The 23013-nt window shown below is 38.2% G+C and overlaps 2 protein-coding genes across 5 annotated transcripts in view; both read right to left on the bottom strand.

Moving 5' to 3' along the window:
- ctnna1 (catenin (cadherin-associated protein), alpha 1) overlaps nt 1-11952 on the bottom strand; it is a 192052-nt gene extending 180100 nt beyond the window's left edge. For 3 of the 4 annotated variants that reach the window (XR_015506615.1, XR_015506616.1, XM_087280107.1), the window contains exons 1-4: nt 11678-11949; nt 8974-9082; nt 8678-8873; nt 2455-2621 (exon numbers count right to left, since the gene is read on the bottom strand). Coding sequence is in view for 1 of the 4 variants with exons in the window: in NM_131456.2 (NP_571531.1) it covers nt 2455-2621; nt 8678-8873; nt 8974-9078 (468 nt within the window). In the remaining 3 variants the exon portion in view is untranslated. 4 annotated transcript variants of the gene reach the window in all.
- Nucleotides 1-23013, bottom strand: part of nsd1a (nuclear receptor binding SET domain protein 1a) — a 1446438-nt gene that overhangs the window by 602123 nt on the left and 821302 nt on the right. The gene's annotated exons all lie outside the window — the stretch shown is intronic.

Genomic DNA, 23013 nt, shown 5'->3' with positions numbered 1-23013 from the left:
GGGGATTGGGGGGTATAAAGTTAAAAATTGAAACCAGCAGTCTACTAGTGCTGTAGCAAGATATGAATGTTCAAAATAACCCGGCTATCATCCATCTCCAATGTAAATGTTAACACCATTATGACTAATTTCCAGCTTAAAACATGTCTTCCAACAAGTGTCATGCATTTTAAAAAGACCAGCCTGATATTTTGCCAGAGATTTCTGCTAGTTGGCACGATTTTAGCCTCTCCAAAAATGAAACAGAAATTGCTGGGCACATACTCTGCCCATTTTCACATAAACCCCGCAGGCATGTCTGGAGTGATCAAAATGCTTAAGGAATCGCTCACCCAAAATGAAAATAGTGTCATCATTTACTCTGGACAGACACCAAATATTTTTGCATTCCTCAAAAATGGATGTGACATGCCAATGAAAATGCATGTGTATGAAAGATGAAAATCAGATTATCAGTGAATAATGGTGAGTTCAGACAAAGCTAACACACAGCTTCAGATAAAGGTGTAATGGGAGAAATATATGGATCAATTTTATAGGTACTGACCGACAGCCAGTGTTAGAAATTAAAGGGGGCTTGTTGCAAAACTGGACACCAAAAATGAACAAAGCGCTAAACAAATTTAAGACAAAGGGGGGGGAAATATGCCCATGAACAATTAAACTAAACCATCATGTCTGTTGTGATTAAATTGAACCATTAAACCATCAAAATTAGCAAATCTCCGTTTGCAGTAATACCCTAAGATTTGTAAACACTGCACCAAAACACTGACTTATAACCAAATCACATTAGTTTGTTATTTACTTGTTCCTTGTCCCTGTTCCATACAAATCCATTAAGGTCTACAGTGTTCAAAGTAGTTTTTTTCTGCAAATTTTAGTACCAGTTTTCTACATTGTCAAATATGTTTTGTTCCTGTTAATCAGAAAAGCACCCATTTTTCACCCGACAAAAATTATCCTCCAAATATGGCATTCATCTTTCAGCTGAAAGAGTAAAAGACTGAAAATATAAGCTGTTTCCCTGTCCAGTAGTTATTTTACTGTGATTAAATATAGATATATTATTGTTTTTAAAAATCATTCATTCATTTTTTTATATCTGCTTTGCCGGTGCCGGGTCGCAGGAGCAGAACTGTGCGTTCACAAGTCATTATTCAATAGGAGCCAGCATTGATAAGCGTCGAGCAGCGAAGCATCTTCGCTGGTGTGAGGAGAGTTGAAATCAAGTCACAATATGGTAATGAGCTATGATGCAGTTAAGCGGCAATGAGTCATAATGTAGACATCCACCGCTTGAGAGGAGTCCAGAGAACAGTCACTGTGAACTTTGGTTCTAACCACAGTTGTTTCTTGTGGTCACTGGATTTCCAATTATATATGTTTTCTTACAGCGATGTAACAAAAGTTACTGATGTGCATTAATGTTTGTTTTTTTTTTTTTCAAAATATCTAATGCTAACTATAATGACAATACAAAACAGGACTGCTGCTTTAGTATATTTCAGACATGGACCCATACCAAATAAGTGAAGCAAAGCCACACCACATGGAACAACTTGATCTTCTAGAGTTAAATGAATTTCATCAACATTTTCACGCTAGCAAGCATGTTTTTTATGCGGGAATGTGACCGATTTGTTGCAACAACCTCTTTAAATATGAGAATAATGTAGCGAATTTAGACACTCTTGCCCGCAGAGCAGTGAAGGCTGCAGACAGCGTTATCGCCAGAGTGGCCAAAGCGAACTTTGATGCTCTCATCGCCTTTGGTGAACGCAGTTAGGCAAGAACCCCAAGCTTCTCTTTCCCAGATACTTCTTCCAGCTCCTCCTGGGGGATCCCATGGTTTTTAAAAACTATTATAGTTTAAAGTACAAAGTTTAATTTTTAAAAATCCTACAAAATGACCTAATAATAATAATAATAAATATTTAATAAAATATTACAACAAAATATTTTTGATTTCAGTTTTAGCAAAGTGCATCCAGTATTTCCAGTTGTCCCAGAATTTTCATTTTGGTTAATTCCTACATTTATTTCTTTCATTCCTGTAAATCAGTGTCAAATAATCCTTCTGAAGAGACCCCCTTATATGATAATCAAGTGTTTTGGGTCTACAGCAATGCACGTGAAAAGTGCTAAATACCATTCATTATTCTAATAGGCTGATTTGCGTAATCAACAGAGCTGCTTAATATTTCCGAGAACACCATGAGGATTAAATGATGCCATTTATTTAAAATAATCTACTGTTAAACTACAAAAGTGCTTAATGTCTCCTTTTACCAATTTATTTCAAATTTGTAAAATAATTTAGTTGTTTGTCTTTGTTTTTTATGAGAGGAAAAACTTTAAACTTGGGTGCATTAAGGTCAAATAAATAATACTAATTATCACTTTCTAGTCTATTTTGTAAGGATTTTTAAAAAGTGTGTGCATGTATCTCACCAGTTTGAGTTGAAGAAGAAGTTGGTAAACATCAGCCATGTCAGCCAGAACAAGCAGATGAGTGACTGCAGAAAGAAGGGCACGTGCAGCACGGACCATGTTGCCTCTTTTCACTGAAGAACAAGGATCCTCTGCAAACTCTCCTGAGGCCATCTTCATAGATTCTCCTACAAAGATATATTAAAAAGAGGAAGAGATTAATAACACTTTCTAATTTGTCCTTTTGTAGCCCTGCTGATGATGCAATAGAAGCAAGGTTAAGGAAACGATCATTTCCCAATGTGGAAGTCGACACTAAGAGATAACTCCACATCTAAAGATGCAATTACTTCCAAAGACGCCCTTTGAAATGCTAAAAACGGGACCTAATTATTGTGTTATTTGATTAAGTTCTGCCTGTTAACTGACACTGATAATACTCTCCAAGGTCACTCGCGAGACAGAGCAAGCATACAGAAGCTGCTAAAGGTTCTTCAGTGACAAGCCAGCCACACAAACAATAAGCACGACAGGAGAAAACATCAATAATTCCCTTTTACAAAGAGCTACATGGCGAGCTGTGAAAGTTGAACCGACAATTCAGGCGGTAGGTCTGATTCAGCCACCCTGCGGTTTGTCATAAAACAGAACCGGCACAACACACACAAAAACAACGACAAGGTGAAATATGGTGCTAATCACTAGGGCAGAAGGTGTTCATGTTCAAGGATAAGAGCCAGTGGTTAGAAGGTGACAGGTTAATTATATTAGGATGTCATTTTGTGAAATGCTAGATGGAGAAGAAAGTCGGAAGCCGTGAAAAACACAGCAAAAAGCAAAGGCTCGATTCATGTCTGCTCATAACTAGAGCTCTCTGACACATGCTAGCACACCAAACGAGTCCTTTCAGTGAAGGTCGAGTCCCCGGGATAACACTGATGTCTTATCTGATGTGCCTGCGAAAGGGTGTCATCACTTGCCTTCAGATCCCGGCTGGCTCATGTTGAAATCTTTTCAATGCGACAAAGCAGAGCATTTTAACAGCAGCTTAAAATATACAACCACAAGCCTCACGTCGGAAAATGAACTGAATGAAAGTCTGATTTTCACAAGCAATGCATTAAAAAAAAATGCCAAAAGTACAAGTAATGGGCAAGTTCATAAATAGCCTGAACTGAAATGGACTCGATGAAAAGAGAGAGAAATCAATTTGAGGGGGCCATGAGTAAGAGCTTTGTGCTTCGGAGGGGGGTCTCATTCTTTCCTTTGTTGACGTTTAGAAAAATACGCACAGTGTTCCCTGGTAACAGGAAGTGAGAATGACAGCAATCTAAAAAAACAAGATTTTCTGGGTTGTTGCACAAGAGGTGGTTGCCACAGACATTGAATGGCAGCTCTAAGACCCTCTCTATTTTCACTCAACGCTTAAAAATAGATTCGCTGCATCACGGACTGCACAAAAAGCCAGGAAAACTATGGACTCTAGGACTGTCATTCCTTCATGAGGCGACAATCAATAAGACCGTTTTCACGGCTCTGATAGTGATCAGTGCACCCATAATAAACTCACATCTACCACCTCTGAGGAAATGCTCACAAGAGGACCACAGCGGCTTGTGATGAAATGTTGAAAGTGGACTTCTGAAGGCACAATGAGATGCCTTGGAGGGAAGGAAGACGGCATTATCATTCCCAGCATCCTTCATCCATCCGTTTGAAAGGTGTGAAGCAATCAGAATCGCTTTCTATGGTAAATAAGACACATCACACCCAGGAGACATGTTAATGTTGCACGTAAACATGCAGTGGCTACTCTGGAGCTGTTAAGGAGAAAAATCGTTCAAGGATTCAGTGGTTTGTAACGCAATGATTACATTTGCCCGGCTCGCAGAACAGCTGGTAAGCCACAGCTGGGTACTGGGATCTCTTTTCAATCTAGGAAAGCTTTAACCCCACTCAATGGTGGCATTATCAGCCGAGCCATGCATGGTCAAGCAAAACTGCATAGCTGACAGTCTTCGGCACCAGCGAGCAACAGCATCTGGATTCCACAGCCAGTGACAGCATACCTAAACCAATGTGACATTCACACAGCAGCAGTGCTGGCCAGTGCTTGACAGATTTTACAGCCCAAACGAAGCCAATAAACACGGAGTGCCGAGTCTGAAACTGACAAAGATGTTATTCCAACAAGTGATAAGTGAGATGAGTGTGCACAGAGCATCTCAGAAGTGCGAAATGCCACACTAATTCCAGAAGAAGGCTGCATTCGCTCACATCAGCCCCTCGCTTCCAATGAGATTGTACAGTGACGACTTTATGGTTAGAGGTTATTTACATCACATGCCAGCAGACTTGGTCTGAAGTCTGGCATAAGTAAAGCATCGCCTTCTCCACATCTGACATCACCCATGACAACTGGCAGGCTCCATGTATATATGCAAGATGTTTTGCCCATGTTTTCTCATTCTTGGCAACAGAGCATAAACAAAAATATCTTGATGGATCAGCGCGGCAAGTCAAGGCAAGCTGTTCCCTAATGAATGTGACAATTCCTTCTTAGCATGAGAGCACAGCCGCATACCTAGGATTAGTTAGCAATAGGTGTCAAAAATCCATGCAAATTTACTTTGCACCGCAAACTGAAGGATTTCAACCTCACGCTGATATGATGAGGCTATTGCATTTAATTTAAATGACTCAATTGAAAATCTGCGTTAACTAGAGTGCTGCGGTGCCCACGTATCAATATCAGCAGGATTTTTAATCAAAAATGCATGGTAAACAAGGCACAGAGAAATGAGTCGTCGTGCAATTTGACAGGGTTAAACCCTTCTATTAACCCGTCTTCTCGATCCTCTTACCGCAAGGAGACATGGCAGAGATACCAGTTATGTTCTGTAATGAGAACGAACAACATGAGATTGAATGAGGGGATACACAGGACAACAGTCTTGGGGGAAGTACACACTCTATAGCACGATAGCAGCAACACAGATAGCAAAAGCCAAGCCCTCTTAATTCAAAAATCCACCCCCATATGCAGATAAGCACAGAGAGATAATGAAAATAGGAAATGAAAGCACTGATTAAAGTCATTATTTGAATTAGGATATTCAACCTTTTCTTGTAATAGTGTCAATGGCGGCAGACACTTTTGAACACTTATCACACAGTTAAGACTAGTGATGATGAGTACTGACAACGGTTTCATGAACAGATTAATATTAAAATAGTCCAAATTCAATGGCCATTTCTTTTTAACTGAGTTCCATACAATATTTTCACTCCAGTTTATTGCTGAATGTTTAAATTGAATAACAAAATCGATTAAACAAAGACAAGTAAAACTTGAATAAAAATATATTAGTGCACTTTAACACTAATCAAGAATTTTTTTTAAAGTGTGTGGATATTTAATGCCCCTCCTATTATCAATGTAATGATATAAAAGTAGGGATGCTGATTTCGGTTAATTCTGTCAACCGACAATCGCTGCTTGTTACCCGAATATTAACGGTTAACTGGTCAGTTTAATATAAAATTAATTCATTCATTTTCTTGTCGGCTTAGTCCCTTTATTATTCCGGGGTCGCCACAGCGGAATGAACCGCCAACTTATCCAGCAAGTTTTTACGCAGCGGATGCCCTTCCAGCCGCAACCCATCTCTGGGAAACATTCACACACATACACGGACACACGGACACACACGGACACACACACGAACACACACACGGACACACACACGGACACACACACGGACACACACACGGACACACACACGGACACACACACGGACACACACACGGACACACACGGACACACATACGGACACACATACGGACACACACACGGACACACACACGGACACACACACGGACACACACACACGGACAATTTAGCCTACCCAATTCTTATATAAAATTATTATTTCATTAAAAAAATTATTAATTGACGTGTCTTTTTTTGTGTCTGACACATTAAATACTGCATTTTAAAATCCTGATTTATTTTAACATGCAAACAACAGCATACAGAACAACAGAGCATCTTCACGCACATGCAGTGTTTCCAACACCAGACAAAAAAAATTACCTAAAAAAAATTTTTTTTATAAATTTCTGCCCAAGATATTTTTCACTTAAATTACATATTTAGAATGGAAAACAAAAACACAGACTGTGTCCTTTTTAAGAACCAGCATGAGCCGTTTTTTTCTTCTTCTTCCAAATCAAATCAAATAAAATTAGCAGGTTACCTCAAAATCGATCGTGCGATTGAAAATATGCATTTAATTAATGCTCCGCTGTTATTCTTATATCACAAACCTCTGTCAACATTTAACAGAAGTCATTATTTTAAAGATTATGTCTTGAGCCTCTGGTCTACTTCTGTGCTTTTATTTCCTCTCCCACTCGCGGTTCATGTGTGCACGCTGCGTGTGATGAAAAACAATGACAAGGTTCAAATGTTGAATTTTGTAATGTATAGTATACATTATAAAAAAAAAAGCTGGAAACCAGCTACTTTAGTCTAACAATCTTAAAAGCAAAATAGTCTGTAGGTACGTGTGGTTGCACATGTTACCATCCCACGCACATCTATGCAGCCAAACTTAAAAATATATTATTTTTATTTATTTTTTAACTGATACCATTAATCAATCAAAAATGCACCTTTTCGCTTAACTGTGAATCGGTTATTATAAGCATCCCTATATATGACAATGTTTTAAATGCTATTGACATAATATTTTAAATACTAATTACAAGAGATGCCTTTAAGTAAGCTGTACTGTTTCTTTTAAAATACTTTGATGTTCATTTATGTATATTTCCCTACTTTAAGTAGTAAAGCGAGATCATCAGTTCACATGATGCTTGAACTTGGTACTAGTACTACTGCCAACACCATATTAAAGGTCACCTGAATAATATTGTTTGAATTTCACAAAAAAAAAGGAACAATTTTAAAAGCTGAGGCTTTTTGCTCTTATAAGTAGTGACAAGGCTCTTTGCAACTTCAGGATTAGATGTGTGCCAAGAAAAATCTTTCTGTATAGCCAAAAGTCATAGACCTTGTGACCCTGGTTGAACTATGGGTAATTTATTAAAGTGCCAACTTGCCATGTTCTTGCCAAAACTTCTAAACTTTTTAAATTGAGACTGCATTTTACCAGCCCTAAATTCTACACAAGATACATTTTTGCAGGCTGAGTTTTAATCTAACAGAGTTTTACACCATTTTTGATGGACAAAATACAACTGGTCCATGATCATTGTCTTTTTTAAAACAACTGGCCAATGTTAAGGCTGGTTTTTACTTCTGCATTTAACAATCACACGGTGCATGCCTTGCATGTAGCCATGCATTTATACTTCTGCTTGCTGTTTGTGTTGCTCTGCAATAACACTTCTGAAACACTAGCTGGCAGTAGGTTATGTTCCTCTGTATAGAGTTTCTTCACAGGTGTTTTTTTTTTTTTTTTATTTCCTCAAGGCTACCATAATGTACAAGTAGCTAAAACTCGCTCATTCAGAGGCAGGAACTGGCGGATGTGCAACAACATTAATCATAAACAAACACAAAACAACAGTTTCCATCTGGAGCTCCTTCATGGGACTCGACATTTGTAAACACTCGCTCCATCGGGCTCACAACTTTCAGCACCACCCACACTCGAAACAGCTAGCAAGCCGACCAATCACAGGTTAGAAGAGGTGCCAGAGCGCGGTTTATTTGGGCTCAGGCGCGGTACGCTTGTAGTGTGAAGGCAAAGCAGGCCGACGTGACTTTTAAAGGACTGTTTCATATGGATTTATTAATCATTCTTACTGTTCAAAGAAAGCAAACTGTCGTAGATTAATAAAGAAACAAACCTCTCACTACATGACAGCAGCACCTTTGCCATACCTCCTCAAACCTGCAGCATAAGGACTTCATGATCGTCTATGATCGTCAAAATTGGCGGATATGTTCGGCTAAATATTTGACTTTGCCACTGCATAGGAAACGACTAAAACTACGACTAAAGAAATCTCTGCTGTGGTGAGCAAAAGTGCTTCTTAAACTGAACAGCGCATTATGGATGAAGCGTGCTCAGGCGAGAATGCAATGCGAGTGTGGGGCGTCGGAGGAGTCGGGACAAGCAACTGTCCCGGCAACTGTCAAGGCAACTGCACATGGCACGAGCCCTAAATGCCCAAAACACCAGTGCATGCTAGTAATACCCTTCCGATTTACCTTGCTTGCGAACATCCTCCACCGCTGCGGTCAGCTCTTCCTTCAAGAACTGGCTCTCTTTAGCAATCTTCTCGCCTTTCTCCAAGAAGTTCTGGGTGGCTTCATCCACTGAGGCTGCCAATACATGAGCCTTCTTAGACCGCCCCTTCTTCTTGTTAGATGGACCTTTGTTGCTGGAGTTCACAAGTGTGGTGACCTGCAATAAACACAAAAACTTTAAGAAAATCTGTGACCTTTTGCGTTTAATACAGCAACAGAGTGGAGAGACAAAAAAGAAATTAAAAAAGTAGCCTGACCTGGGTTACCAATGGCTCCAGCAGTCTTTCCACAGCAAGCGTACGGATCTCCAAACTCTTGGGATCCCATTTGAAGTTGATGTTAGCAGTGTTAATGCTCGTCATGTTCCTGAGGAGACAAAAACGATCAATGGATTAAGGGGTGGCAAGACAGAGACAAATCAGCAGCCTGGGGCTTTGTCTTTTATCAAATCAAATGTCACATGACAGACTCACGTTAGTGCACGCATCCGCTAATGATGTAAACATTCCACACCGCTAACCAAAACTAACCCATACTTATGCTGTCTGAGTAGCCGTGTTGCCCACTGCGCTATTTTCCATTCAAACAGTGACTGCCATTGTATTGATCAGCAATCTTGCAGTGAAGGACAGGGATAATCAGCCTACCCTGAGGGCTCTGCTGTTGTTGCAAGGGTCTGTCTGCACTAGACAGCCAGACTAAATGGACATTGTTTGCTATATAGGTCAGGCAATGCCGACAAAGTGGGCGAGGTCAGTGTTGCATGACCAATGCATTGGGAATAAAACCTGTGAATTTAAATGTGTCCTACAAAAAGTTAGGTTGTTTAATTTTGGCCTCAGAAAACAGACTAACAAGCATTCAATAACGAAAATGGTGCCAAATGGTGAAAATGGAAAGTAATTTCCATTCATAAAGTCTAATTTGGGTGGAAATATTGCTATGTAGGTAGAATTGGTTTATTAAAAGGAGACAAACAAGACCGTAGTGTGTGTATGGGTGTTTCCCAGTGATGGGGTGCAGCTGGAAGGGCATCCGCTGCGCTAAACATATGCTAGATAAGTTGGCAGTTCATTCTGTTGTGAAAACTCCTGATTAATAAAGGGAAGACAGAAAGAAATGTATGAAAACAGTGTTGCCCCCCTGTTACGGAGAGTCTGATATCATGGCAAAAACAGTCATCCAAACTACATTCCTAATACACACAGCAGCGCTTGCAAAATCTGGTACCTTGGTATTTTCTGGTAGCCAGAAATACATCCACTTGTTGATGATAAACTCTGTAACATATTGGAATGTCTATATAGCTGCAAGAAATAACCTAAAACAATGTTCACTTAACATCATTTGTTTGGTTATATAAAAAATAAAATAAAAAAGGTAAATAAAACTTGAAAGTTAAATACAAATTTAATTATTTAAAATTAAATATCTAATAAGAAGTGCCATTATATATTTATTACTTATAAGTAAATGTATGTTTTAATAAATAATGTTTTTTTTTTTTTAGCCTGCTTGAATTTATATTCGGGCTACCAAAAACTAAAGAGTGCCTGGCCGAAGGCTACCAGAAATGTAGAAATTTTGCAAGCCCTGCACACATGCATAATAAAAAAAACCTATTTTAAAATTGGAATCAATGTGTCCTTTTAGACACAAAACTACTGAAGAACGTGTGATTACAGATGCAACCTGCAAACTTTGAACCAGAGTTTTAGTATTGTGTTATTTTCATCAGAAATGCAAGGCGTAGTTTGACAGAAAACTTATGACACGGGAAGTCTGCAATAATGTTTCTCATTTATTTTGAATATGTGGCGTCATACACTGAGTTCTGCTTCCTGAGGCTGGGGGCCAACATTTCTCAAATTTTGATTAAAGATTACCCAGGTGATTTTCCCCCCTATGTGGATTAAGCTTTAATTGATTCGGATTAATTGTTTACTTCAAAAATAGCATTGTGAGCCAACGATAAATTTTGGTTTCATGTGGGCTTTAATCTCAATTTACGGAAACGCAACTGGTACCACCTTGAGTCTTCCTTGACGTTACTGATCGCTTTGTAACTTACATTATAGTGAACTTTTTCCTTTGCGACAATACTAATGACTTGTGTATGTGTAAACAAACAAAAATCACATTAAATCCTGTCCATGTTACGTTAATTATATACTTGACAAGCAGTCGTAAAATAAACTACCCCGCAGAGGCTTTCCCCCTCATAATAATCATCTGATCTCCTGCATATTATCATTAGCAACAAATGGAAATATTACCGGGCCAACATAGTTTATCTATATTTTAAACACAAAAAAAGCATTGTTGTGTCTGTAGATAACATGCTGTCTGCATCCTGTATTATTATACTGGGATTGGGAAGGGCAGAGCTCACCGGAAGGGCCTGATCCATGGTTTGTGGTTTAGGTGGAGCCCTGACTTTATGTGATTTTATTTACTCAAAAGGCACAGATATTATGATTGTCGATCTCAAACATCAAAACAAAAACAGACACACGTAAATAAAACATTTACAAAGAAAAACGCAACAATGAAATGCAAAACTCAACACATTTGCCCTGAAGCTAGACGTGCAGCTAACGGCTAACTAGCATTCCATACTAAAGTTTTCAGGATAGTTTCTGTTTATCCCTCTTACGTGGTTACCAATTCCTTTATCTTTTCAAGACGCGTCTATGTTCCTCAAAGGGTAACTAAAAAGACTCTCCCAATGAAAACGGATGTTTATTTGGCGAAATATGAAACGACAGAAACACAAATATCCCAAACATTCCATGAAGTTGCGAAACAAGCTAACAATGTCAGCCAAACACCGCATTTTCTCGCCCTTTACTTACAATATGTACACAAATCAAACTAACTATGAAGTAAATGCACTTTTAGTGTGTTATTAAATGAAAACAACGTATTTTAACCACCCAAACAAAAGCAAAACACACTCACCAAATTGCTGAAATTCCTGTCGGATTCAAAATGGAGGGATGAGACTTTTACAAATACTGTGGTAAAGTTTACTTTCCGCGTGTTATTATCTCTCCCAGCCGCAAAACAAAAGCCAAACCATACAATCCACTAAAACTTGACTAAAAGCGCCCGTTTGAGCGAAAACTGGTAAAGTTGGAACAGTGTTTCGGCGGAGTTTCGGTTTTCCCCGTTTGTTGAAGGCGGAGAATGATGGCGGATTCCCAGCACTGACTCTCAGCGTTATCAGGTGTGTTAGGGAGTGGCTCCGGCTCCTAAAGTCGACTGAAGTTCAGCTGAATGCACAGCGAGGGATATTACAACACAATGGCATCACATTTAAATGTGTGAAGGGGAATTTTAATGTGTCAAAACTCCGTGAAGTACTTTTCACCAGCTTACCAGCTGAATTAGAATGCGAAATGCGCATATTATTGTCTTTTTCTCTAGTTTCAGTCGTGTTTAATTTATTTTCATGAAGAGGCTACAATGTTTCTCATATTTCTTACTAAATTCAAAGAGAATTGGGGTTGAAAATGGGATGTTTATTTCATGTTGGCCGAATATAAAATAGAGATTAAAAAAAAATTATTTATAGGCCATTCTTTACCTTGAAGTTGAGTAAAAAACTTGTTTAGGATTAATGTAACACAGCCTCATAAGTTTAAACAATGTCTAGTTTTAAGATCTATAAGAGGACAAATTTAGATAAGAAGAGAAACATTTACTCCATTGTGAACTGAACAAATGTCAATTCCACCACATCTCAATATACAGCTTTTATTTCAAATTGAAATTAATGATGGCAGTCAAACATTGTCCAAGATCATTTTTGATTCTAGTTTAACCAATCTTTCCACAATATATATATATATATATATATATATATATATATATATATATATATATATATATATATATATATATATATATATATATATATATATATAATTATAAATTATATAATTATATATAATAATTATAAATTTGTTATTGAATTAGTTGTATGCTGAATTGTACACCTGCCACACTCTAATATTTAATATTAATGTGGTTAAGAGTTTATTACAAAATAAATAAACTGAATTTGTTTATTAAATAGAGCATGAACTTATACATTGTGGATACACTTTTAATGTGTGATAAGAACTTTTTACATTTTTTAATTTTATTTTTTATGTGTGTGGTGATGGAAATGACAGAATTACATTTTAACAGTTTATTGTGAAAAAATGAAAAATAGCTTCACCAGTTACCTTTGAATTGATATTAGCCTTTCATGTATATTAAATACTCTTTTTTATCTTAATTTTGTTTGCTTTTTAAAAACATCGAAATGTCGTAGAATAAATGCATTTCCTTATCAAGCAATATTTACCTTGATTTTTCTTATTGATAAAAATTTAAATTCCCTCCATCTTGAACATTTTCTCAGATGACCCTCTTCATTTTCATTGAAACCACCTAAATTATCTTTCACACAAACTTTTTAAAGCAACATTACAGTGTTGTGGTGAAAATGACACTGACACTGTGCGGCAGCTATGTTTTGTAAAAAAAATAATATTGATAATAGTCTCACATTAATGAATATAAAATATTTAAATAATTTCACTTGTGCTTATTAAGATACATTAATAGACACCAGATAAATTATATTTTTAAATGTTATTTTTATTGTTAAAGTTTAAAACTCTAGGTGTGCAACAAGGTGAAAAATGTTATTTTGACTCCTAAAAGGAGGTTGAATAATATGAAAAAATATGATAGAAAGGTAGTCAAAAAATTTTACAGTAGGTTTTATTGTTAGTTTGACAAAGAAAGTGTAATTTGAACAAAATTATACATATTTTTGGATGATCAAAGGACATAAAAGTGCCTGTGGTTGAAGAATTACTCTTATTTGTCTTTATTTTAGCTCAGTTTCAGGTCATGTTTATTCACATGAAAAAATGGATGCTACAGTTGGGTCATGAATAATATATAAGCTTGATCCTTAACCATGAGGTAACTGGTCTTTGTTAAACTGTGGTTACAAATAAATATGAATGCAACAGAAACCATGGTGACAGTCTATCTATTAAAAACTGCTCTCTTTGAGAACAAACAGTTGCAAACACAGAACAGTTTTATCACATTTTATCTTTGTTAAATGAGTGTGCTACAAATATGGCACCCATATGTATTCATATGAGCTATTTTTTATGTATACTTTGGATTTCTTGTGCATGCTCACTGGTTTACTGTTAGAGATTTCTGTCTGTCTATCATTATTTGTCTGTCTATTCTGTCTGTCTGTCTGTCTGTCTGTCTGTCTGTCTGTCTGTCTGTCTGTCTGTCTGTCTGTCTGTCTTTCTCCTTGTCTATCTATATGTCTGTCTCTCTGACTGTCTTTCAAACTATCTGGCTTGTCTATTTATCTAACTGTCTCTATATCTATATAACTGCCAGTCTATTTAACTGTCTGTCTGTCTGTCTGTCTGTCTGTCTGTCTGTCTGTCTGTCTGACTGTCTGTCTGTCTGTCTGTCTGTCTGTCTACCTGTTTATCTAACTGTCTGTATATCTATATAACTGCCAGTCTATTTAACTATTTGTCTGTCTGTCTGTCTGTTTGTTTGCCTAACTGCCTGTTTATCTAACTGTCTGTATATCTATATAACTGCCAGTCTATTTAACTGTCTGTCTGTCTGTCTGTCTGTCTGTCTGTTTGTCTAACTGCCTGTTTATCTAAGTGTCTGTCAGTCTAACTCTGTATGCCTGTCTAAATGCCTGTCTATTTATCTAACTGGCTGTCTGTCTGTCTGTCTGTCTGTCTGTCTGTCTGTCTGTCTGTCTGTCTATCTATCTATCTATCTAACTAACTGTCTGTTTGTCTGTCTTCTTGAATCTGTCTGTCTAACTGTGTGTCTACATGTTTAGCTGTCTGTCTGTCTATTTATCTAACTGTCTGTCTGTCTGTCTGTCTGTCTGTCTGTCTGTCTGTCTGTCTACATATTTAGCTGTCTGTCTATTTATCTAACTGTCTGTCTACATGTTTAGCTGTCTGTCTATTTATCTAACTGTCTGTCTGTCTACATATTTAGCTGTCTGTCTATTTATCTAACTGTCTGTCTGTCTGTCTGTCTACATGTTTAGCTGTCTGTCTGTCTATTTATCTAACTGTCTGTCTGTCTGTCTGTCTGTCTACATGTTTAGCTGTCTGTCTGTCTATTTATCTAACTGTCTGTCTGTCTGTCTGTCTGTCTGTCTGTCTGTCTGTATGTATGTATGTCTTTTTGTCTTACTGGCTGTCTATTTATCTAACTTTCTGTCTGTCTAAGTGGGTCTGTCTAACTTGTCTGTCTATATATTTAACTGTCTGTTTTTTCTCTCTGTCTGTTTATCTAACTGTATGTCTATCTAACTGTCTGTCTGTCTGTCTGCCTCTCTGTCTGTCTGTCTTTGTCTGTCTGTATGTCTATCTGTTTAACTGTCTGTCTGCGTGAGTTTGTCTTTCATTCTAACTGTCTATATATGTCTTGTATTTGTCTGTCTGTACTTGCCAGTCTATCTAACTGCCTGTCTATTTAACTGTCCATCTGACTGTCTAACTGTTCATATGTGGCTATCCATCTGTGTCTGTCTGTCTGTTTGTCTGTCTGCCTATCTAACTCTCTGTCTGTTTGTCTATCTAACTCTCTGTCTATTTAACTGTCTGTATATATAACTAACTACTTGTTTGTCTGTCTTTCTAACTGTCCGTCTGTATTTCTAACTGTCTGTCTGTGTGTCTGTCTAACTATCTGTGTCTATCTATCTATCTATCTATCTATCTATCTATCTATCTATCTATCTATCTATCTATCTATCTATCTATCTATCTATCTATCTATCTATCTATCTATCTATCTATCTATCTATCTATCTATCTATCTATCTATCTATCTATCTAACTGTCTGTCTGTCTGTCTGTCTGTCTGTCTGTCTGTCCGTCCGTCCGTCCGTCCGTCCGTCCGTCCGTCCGTCCGTCCGTCCGTCCGTCCGTCCGTCCGTCCGTCCGTCCGTCCGTCCGTCCGTCCGTCCGTCCGTCCGTCCGTCCGTCCGTCCGTCCGTCTGTCTGTCTGTCGGTCTGTCTGTCTGTCGGTCGGTCGGTCCGTCCGTCTGTCTGTCTATGTGTCTAACTGTTTGTCTGTATGGGTCTGTCTGTCTATCTAACTGTCTGTCTATATATTTATGTGTTTGTATGTATGTTTGTCTACATGCCAGTCTGTCTATCTAACTGTCTGCCTATCTATTTACGTAATAGTCCATCTGTCTGTCTAATTGTTCATCTGTGTCTATCTAACTGTCTGTCTGTCTTTCTGTCTGCATTTCTAACTGTCTTGTCTATCTGTCTGCATTTCTAACTGTCTATCTAACTGTCTGTCTGTCTGTCTGTCTGTCTGTCTGTCTGTCCATAGGATGGTTTATTGGTTTAAATGGGTCTCGCAGGCCGCCCTGTTGATTATTTAAACAGATTCTGCAGCACAACCGTGGGAAGCCATATTGCTAATAAATTAGGAGACCAGCCAAGACCAAACCAGCTTAATTTAACATATCCTCTTAAGCAACTCTTTCAGTATTTAGATGTCTTAATATTAATGACGACATTTAATCTCCTGGTCAAATTCATCATTTCTCATAAATCTATATATGAATAGGGGAGGGAGTAGGAAATGCATGAGCAGCTGGTGTGAGGGTTTTTCACCAGAACACACAGAGCAGCACAAGTGGGTCTGACTCACAGAGGAAGTTATTGAGATGTGAGTCCCGGGTGAGTTGTAGCATGAATAGTAATAATCTTACATTTTCAGCAGTTTATTCGGAGAGGGCACTGCTATAATACAGCCAAGTGGATGATAGTCATTTAATTTATTTGGTATTTCTTTAAGAATTCATAACTGAGGCTTCTTGAGTTTTACATTTGTCGTAATGAAGTTATATTTTATGCACGGCTGTCATCTTGTGGAGGAGGACGAATCTCATATATATTCGGCTTGAATAGTGGTCTAACGTTATCCTCCCCATCCGTCAACAGAGGCCAGAGTTATACAAGCGTCACAAAAATCACACCTTAACCTTTAGTGGAAATGATTGCATCCGTGCATGATATAGTTACGCTCACTGTGTGTGTCATATAGAGCTGTGTTCATTTGGGGGAGGAGGAGAAGCCATGTGTGAAAATATGACATAGACTATATGCACTGCTAAGCAATTTTGGTCAAGGAGGGGACTGCAATGTGGATGACAAGTACTTTGTCTTCACAAGCCTGAATACCAATGTGAAATATAATGAGCAAATCTGCCATACCCAAGTGTTTTGTTTTTTTCCTCGGAGCTTAATGAAGTAGAGGAGCAATAAACAGGTTATTGGATGGGGCCGGGTGTATTAAAAAATAAACATGAGCATCTCACCCATAATGGCTGTACAGAAAAAAGATGACTGTGCACCTTCGTTCTCCTCAATATGTCGTTTTTGCTGCTCCTCTTGTCTGTCTTTTACTGTGTCATATGGCGGTTTCTAATTTTCTCTTTATGGGAGCATAAAACGGCATCGTGTGTAATTGGCAGCTGTGTTAATTTAGCCCTTAGAAATTCATATTTTCCGCAGGTTACGCATCTCACGGTCGTTCCCCCGTTGGGAAACCGCTGCAGTACCTGGGAAGGAAAATAAATAAATAACTCTCTAACAAATCGGGAGAAGCCAAGTGGTCGTAATACCAATTATAAACACTGAGGAAATTGCTTTAGTGGTAAAGCAGAGACAATAATTTAAACTCAGTGGCTAAGAAAGAGAGCAAGAGAGAGTTTTAAACTACAACATGCTTCACTGATTTAAACAAAAACATATTTCTAAATCACACAATATTCATTAATTTGTTTTCATTTCGGCTTAGTCCCTTTATTAATCCGGGGACTAGGCCGACTAATACAACCGTGACTAATGCTACTACTACTATACTAACCGACTAATGCCACAGCGGAATGAACCACCAACTTATCTAGCACGTTTTTCACGCAGCAGATGCCCTTCCAGCCGCAACCCATCTTTGGTAAACATCCACACACACACTCATACACTACGGACAATTTAGCCTACTCAATTCACCTGTACCCACACGAATGCAGGGAGAACATGCAAACTCCACATAGAAACGCCAACTGACCCAGCCGAGGCTCGAAACAGCAACCCAGCGTCCTTCTTGCTGTGAGGCGACAGCATTACCTACTGCGCCACTGCGTCGCCCTCACACAATATATTCATCAAAAAAAAAAACATTATTTTCAACCCAAAGACACAACATATTTTTTACACTCCACATGCCTTCAAACTTGTCCAACTCTTTAATTGACAAATAAAAATTCAAATCATGCCTTACTCTTGCTCTTATAAGCCCTTTAAAAATCAGTTCAATCTTTTAATTGGTCTCATACAAAATCTGGTGCCTCCTACTCATGTAAATCAACATTTTTGCTTGTCCTAATATTAAATTGAGCAGACGCCCTTTTCCTTTTTCTTTTTTTCCATATTTAAAATCAAACACAAACACAGTTTTTGTAAACAACTCATCGACGCAAAGAGAAATAACCTTCAATATATTGAAGAAAGACCCCAGTCTTTCACAATGCATAAAACATTAAAAACTGTCTCTCTTTCATCACAAAAAAAGACATTAATCATGCACAGTTGAATTCAGTATTGAAATAAAAGCTTTGACTGCAATAATACCCTTTAAAATCCGCCACTGAACATTTTTAGTCAGTGGTGGCTTGTGAACTGATCTCCAAACAGGCCTAACATCACTATCAACACTTAAATGTTCTCTCCATGGTGTATCCACACAGTGTAATTTTTCTTTGTTTGTCACTTTTACACAAATCTTATCCAAAATCTTGCAATCAAATATAATGTCTCTTGAAATCTGTAAACTCTGAAAAATTCTCCACTCCTGAAAGATTTTGTTGTATGACCAAACTTGGAAAAGAATCCATCATATTTGTCACTTTTCATAATGATAAAAAATTCCAGTCTTCTTGTCTCTCTTTGTCACGATTACCAGCGATCGTATTGCACTAGATCGCTGGTTCTCACTCAAAACAACCATGGACTACACTTCCGCCTTTGATGGACTACATATACATACATGCACTTCGCCCAGACACCCATGCTCACTCATCTAGACTGATTACACTCGCAACACCTGAGGACTATCAGAGACTGATTGCATTCACCTCATAAGCCACACATTCACTCTTTCAGTTTGCCGAGTCTTGTTATCTGTCACTAGTAACACTACAACGCAGGGGCGGACTGGGACAAAAATTCAGCCCTGGCACTGTTGCCACACCAGCCCACATTACCACATCGACACAGCCCCACCCACGGACACGCACATTAACTATTTATTTTGGTGTAAAGATGGTGAAATAATATGACATTCTTGCCAGATTTTGATTATGTCCGGGTAACCTTGGATTGGGTCGGCCCATCTTGAAACCAGGTGGCAGTTGCCGATTGGGCCAAATGGTAAACATTTATTATTATTATTATTATTTTTATTATCATCATCATAATATCACATCTAGCAAGAGATAAAAGCTGTCTGCACTTAAAAACAATACATACTAAAAAAATTTTTTTTAAAAACTGACCGGCCCACATTTAAAAATTGGTTCGGCCCTTCTGGCATTTGCCAGAATTGCCAGATGGCCAGTCCGCCCCTGCTACAACGCTTTCTCCTTGTCTTGTTATTAGGGGTGTCAAAATTAATCGTTTCTTCAATGCACCGCGATGCAGACGCGGACAATTCGGTATCGGTTCAGTAATAATCATAACCGGTTTTTACTGACGTCATTTACCTCATATGCGCTCTGTCGCGAGGAAGGCGATCGCAAGTATTTACAACGCTCTAACAACTTAAAACTCATGAACTGTGCACAATTTCACTGTGTGAGTTTGAGAATTAAAGTAGCCTACCCCATCTCTCTCTCGCTCTTTCTCTCTCTCTCTCGCTCGCTCGCTCTGCCTCTGTCTCTGTCTCTCTCTCTTTCTCACACACACACACAGTGGCCCATTTGACCTGCTGGCGTGACTTTTCTTTTCCTCTCGGCTGTTTTACAGCGTTACTTTTGGATACAGAAACGAGCGCGTGTCTGCAGAGTTTTCTCCACCGTGTCTATCATACATCAGCTGTGAGATTGCCGCTGCCGCCTGCCGCTTATTATTTATCTGAAGAGCGCAGCGCGCAAGAGCCAATCGCAACCGTTTTTGTTGAGGGTGTAACCAATCAAAGAGGTGTAATGGAACTAGACAAGGAGCAGAAATTGAGCTGGATATTTATATTTGTTTATATTATTTGCTCGTTTTGTTTAAAGTTACAGTTTATATATCTGACTGTTTGTAATAAATGACACAATTGTATTACAAATAATAACCTATATAAATATAAATATATTCATACATTTTAATACAAGAGCTGCTGCTGTGAAGAAAATATAAAAGCATCGTCAATGCACCGTGATGCACCGGAATATCAAATTGAACCAAATCGATGGCATGATAATCGTAACCGAACCGAACAGTGAGACTAGTGTAGGTTCACAGCTCTACTTGTTATCCTGTTTATTGACCTTAGCCTTGTTAGCCTTGTTTTGTTTTAGTCTGCCGCCTGCCTTACGACCTCCCACCTGTTATATGACTACGATTCTGGACTGTCTCAAAATACCTGTTTACACCTGTATTGACCATTGCTTGCCTGACTACGATTAAACCTGCATTTGGATCCGACCTTCTGTTGGTGGTGTCTCTCCCCGTGGTTACACTCTTAGTTTTTTGAGCAAAAGATTAACCTTTGTTGTTGATCTTATATTTAGTCTTTGAGCGACTGCATCAGCATTGTCCAGATTATCCCTCGCTACTTCTATTAAGTTTTAAATTTTTGTCATTTTTGCATTAAATGCAACTGTTGTAAATCAGGTGTTTTATTAACACAAAGGTCCAAGCGTGCACCATTTATATTTTCCACAGGTTACACATCTCACGGTTGTACCCCCGTTGGGAAACCGCTGCGATTCTTTGGAAGGAAAATAAATAAATAACTCTCTAACAAATCAGGAGAAGCCAAGTGGTCGTAATACCAATTATAAACACAGAGGAAATTGCTTTAGTGGTAAAGCACAGACAATAATTTAAACTCAGTGGCTAAGAAAGAGAGCAAGAGAGAGAGAGAGAGAGGGTGCCTTAACAACAGCAACTTCTCGCTCTTCAGGCACTGGAGAAAGATAAAGCCCAATAAATTAGTTGGTTGGACTAGACATTAATTAAGAACTTCCACAACCTCTGTGTTAACCACAGGAACGAAAGAAAAAACAATGTTGGGCTTTGTGTTCAGCATGGACCCTTAAACCTCTCGAGTCTTGCTCTGAATTAAACCTATGGTCATTAAAGGGTTGAGAGGGCTGTGTTTAAATGTGGTTTAAAACAGTAATGTGCGTGGCTCTGAGCTTAACAATAGCAGCCATTTTTTACTATGAGCTTCTCATCTTCCATTGCATAATTGATCCTTTTTCTTACTTTATTTCTATGGGGCTGAATCAAGCAGTTCTGCATTAAAATGTTACATCTAAAAGATATATTCATTCATTTTGATGGATCCCTAAGTTGAGGTTGAAGTGCAGAGGTGACCGTGCCTTCACAGTAGCTGGTCCTAACTTGTGGAATGATCTGTCTGTTTCTAAATCTAGGTTGAAAACTTACCTCTTTGATTTGGCATTTTATCAGAGAAACTTGTTTATTTTAGCTATAATTTTATATATATATATATTTGTTTTTTTCTCTGTTTTGATTTGTACTGTGTAGCTCATTGGTCAACCTCTGGTTTTGTTAAATAGTGCTATATAAATAAGATTGACATTGACATTTTCTTTTTTTTCTTTTTTACTTTGGCTTAGTCCCGCATTAATCAGGGATCACCCCAGCGGAATGAACTGCCAACTATTCTGCCATATGTTTTCAACAGTGGATGGCCTTCCAGCTGCGACCCAGTATCGGGAAACACATACACATTCATTGACACACACAAACATGCCTTCACAGTAGCTGGTCATATTTTGTGGAATGATCTGCCCCTCTCAGATCTGTTTCATCCCTGTCTGTTTTTAAATCTAGGTTGAAAACTTACCTCTTTGATTTGGCATTTTATCAGAGAAAATTGTCTATTTTAGCTATGATTTTATATTTATATTTGTTTTGATTTGTACTGTGTAGCACAATGGTGAACCTCTGGTTGTGTTAAATAGTGCTATATAAATAAAATTGACATTGACATTTTCCTTTGGCTTAGTCCCGCATTTATCAGGGGTCACCACAGCGGAATGAACTGCCAACTATTCTGCCATAGGGGTGCCATTCCAGCTGCAACCCAGTATCGAGTAACACACATACACATTTATTGACACACACAAACATACACTACAGCCAATTTAGCTAATCCAACTCCCCAATAGTGCATGTATTTGGACTGTGGAGAAAACTGGAGCACCTGGAGGAAACCCATGCCAACACAGGGAGAACATGCAAACTCCACACAGAAATAATGTTTTGATGATTAAGATGAATTATTTTACATTATTATAATTTTAATTACTTTACAGCTTCATGGTATTTTGGAGAAATTCTTGTTTTATTTATTATTAAATTCATCACTATAAATAAATTCATTCATTATTTTTCCTTCGGCTTAGTCCCTTTATTCATCAAGGGTCGCCACAGTGGAATGAACCGCCGACTTATCCAGCATATGTTTTGCATGGTGGATGCCCTTCCAGCTGCAGCCCAGCACTAGGAAACAGCCATACACACTGAAGTACTAGGTGGAAACACACGCCAACATGGGAAGAGCATGCAAACTCACTCAGAAATGCCAACTAGATCAGCTAGGACTCGAACCACTGACCTTGCTGTGAGGCAACAGTGCTAACCACTGAGCCACCGTGCCAAACTACATGCATTTATCTAGATAAAATTACTATGCACATGTAATTAGATGAGGAGATCTGTCTTTTAAATCACTTTTTGACTGATCACACTGTGAATGTGGCAGTAAATATTGGCAGAATTATTTTGAACAATACCTTATTAAGCGATCTTGGTTTTCTATGGAGTTAGTAATATGACAATTTTTTTTATTGGAATTTGAACTCAAATTTGGAAATGAGTTTGATACTTTGGGTGTAATCTGTTGTTTGAAAATACATGCCTATAAAAATCCTTATTTATTATTATTAATCCGGGGTCACC

The sequence above is a fragment of the Danio rerio genome, chromosome 14, assembly GCF_052040795.2.
Source record: "Danio rerio strain M-AB ecotype USA chromosome 14, GRCz13ab, whole genome shotgun sequence".
NCBI classification, from domain to species: domain Eukaryota; kingdom Metazoa; phylum Chordata; class Actinopteri; order Cypriniformes; family Danionidae; genus Danio; species Danio rerio.
The sequence above is the reverse complement of the archived record's forward strand: the minus strand, read 5'-3'. Positions and strand labels throughout refer to the sequence as shown.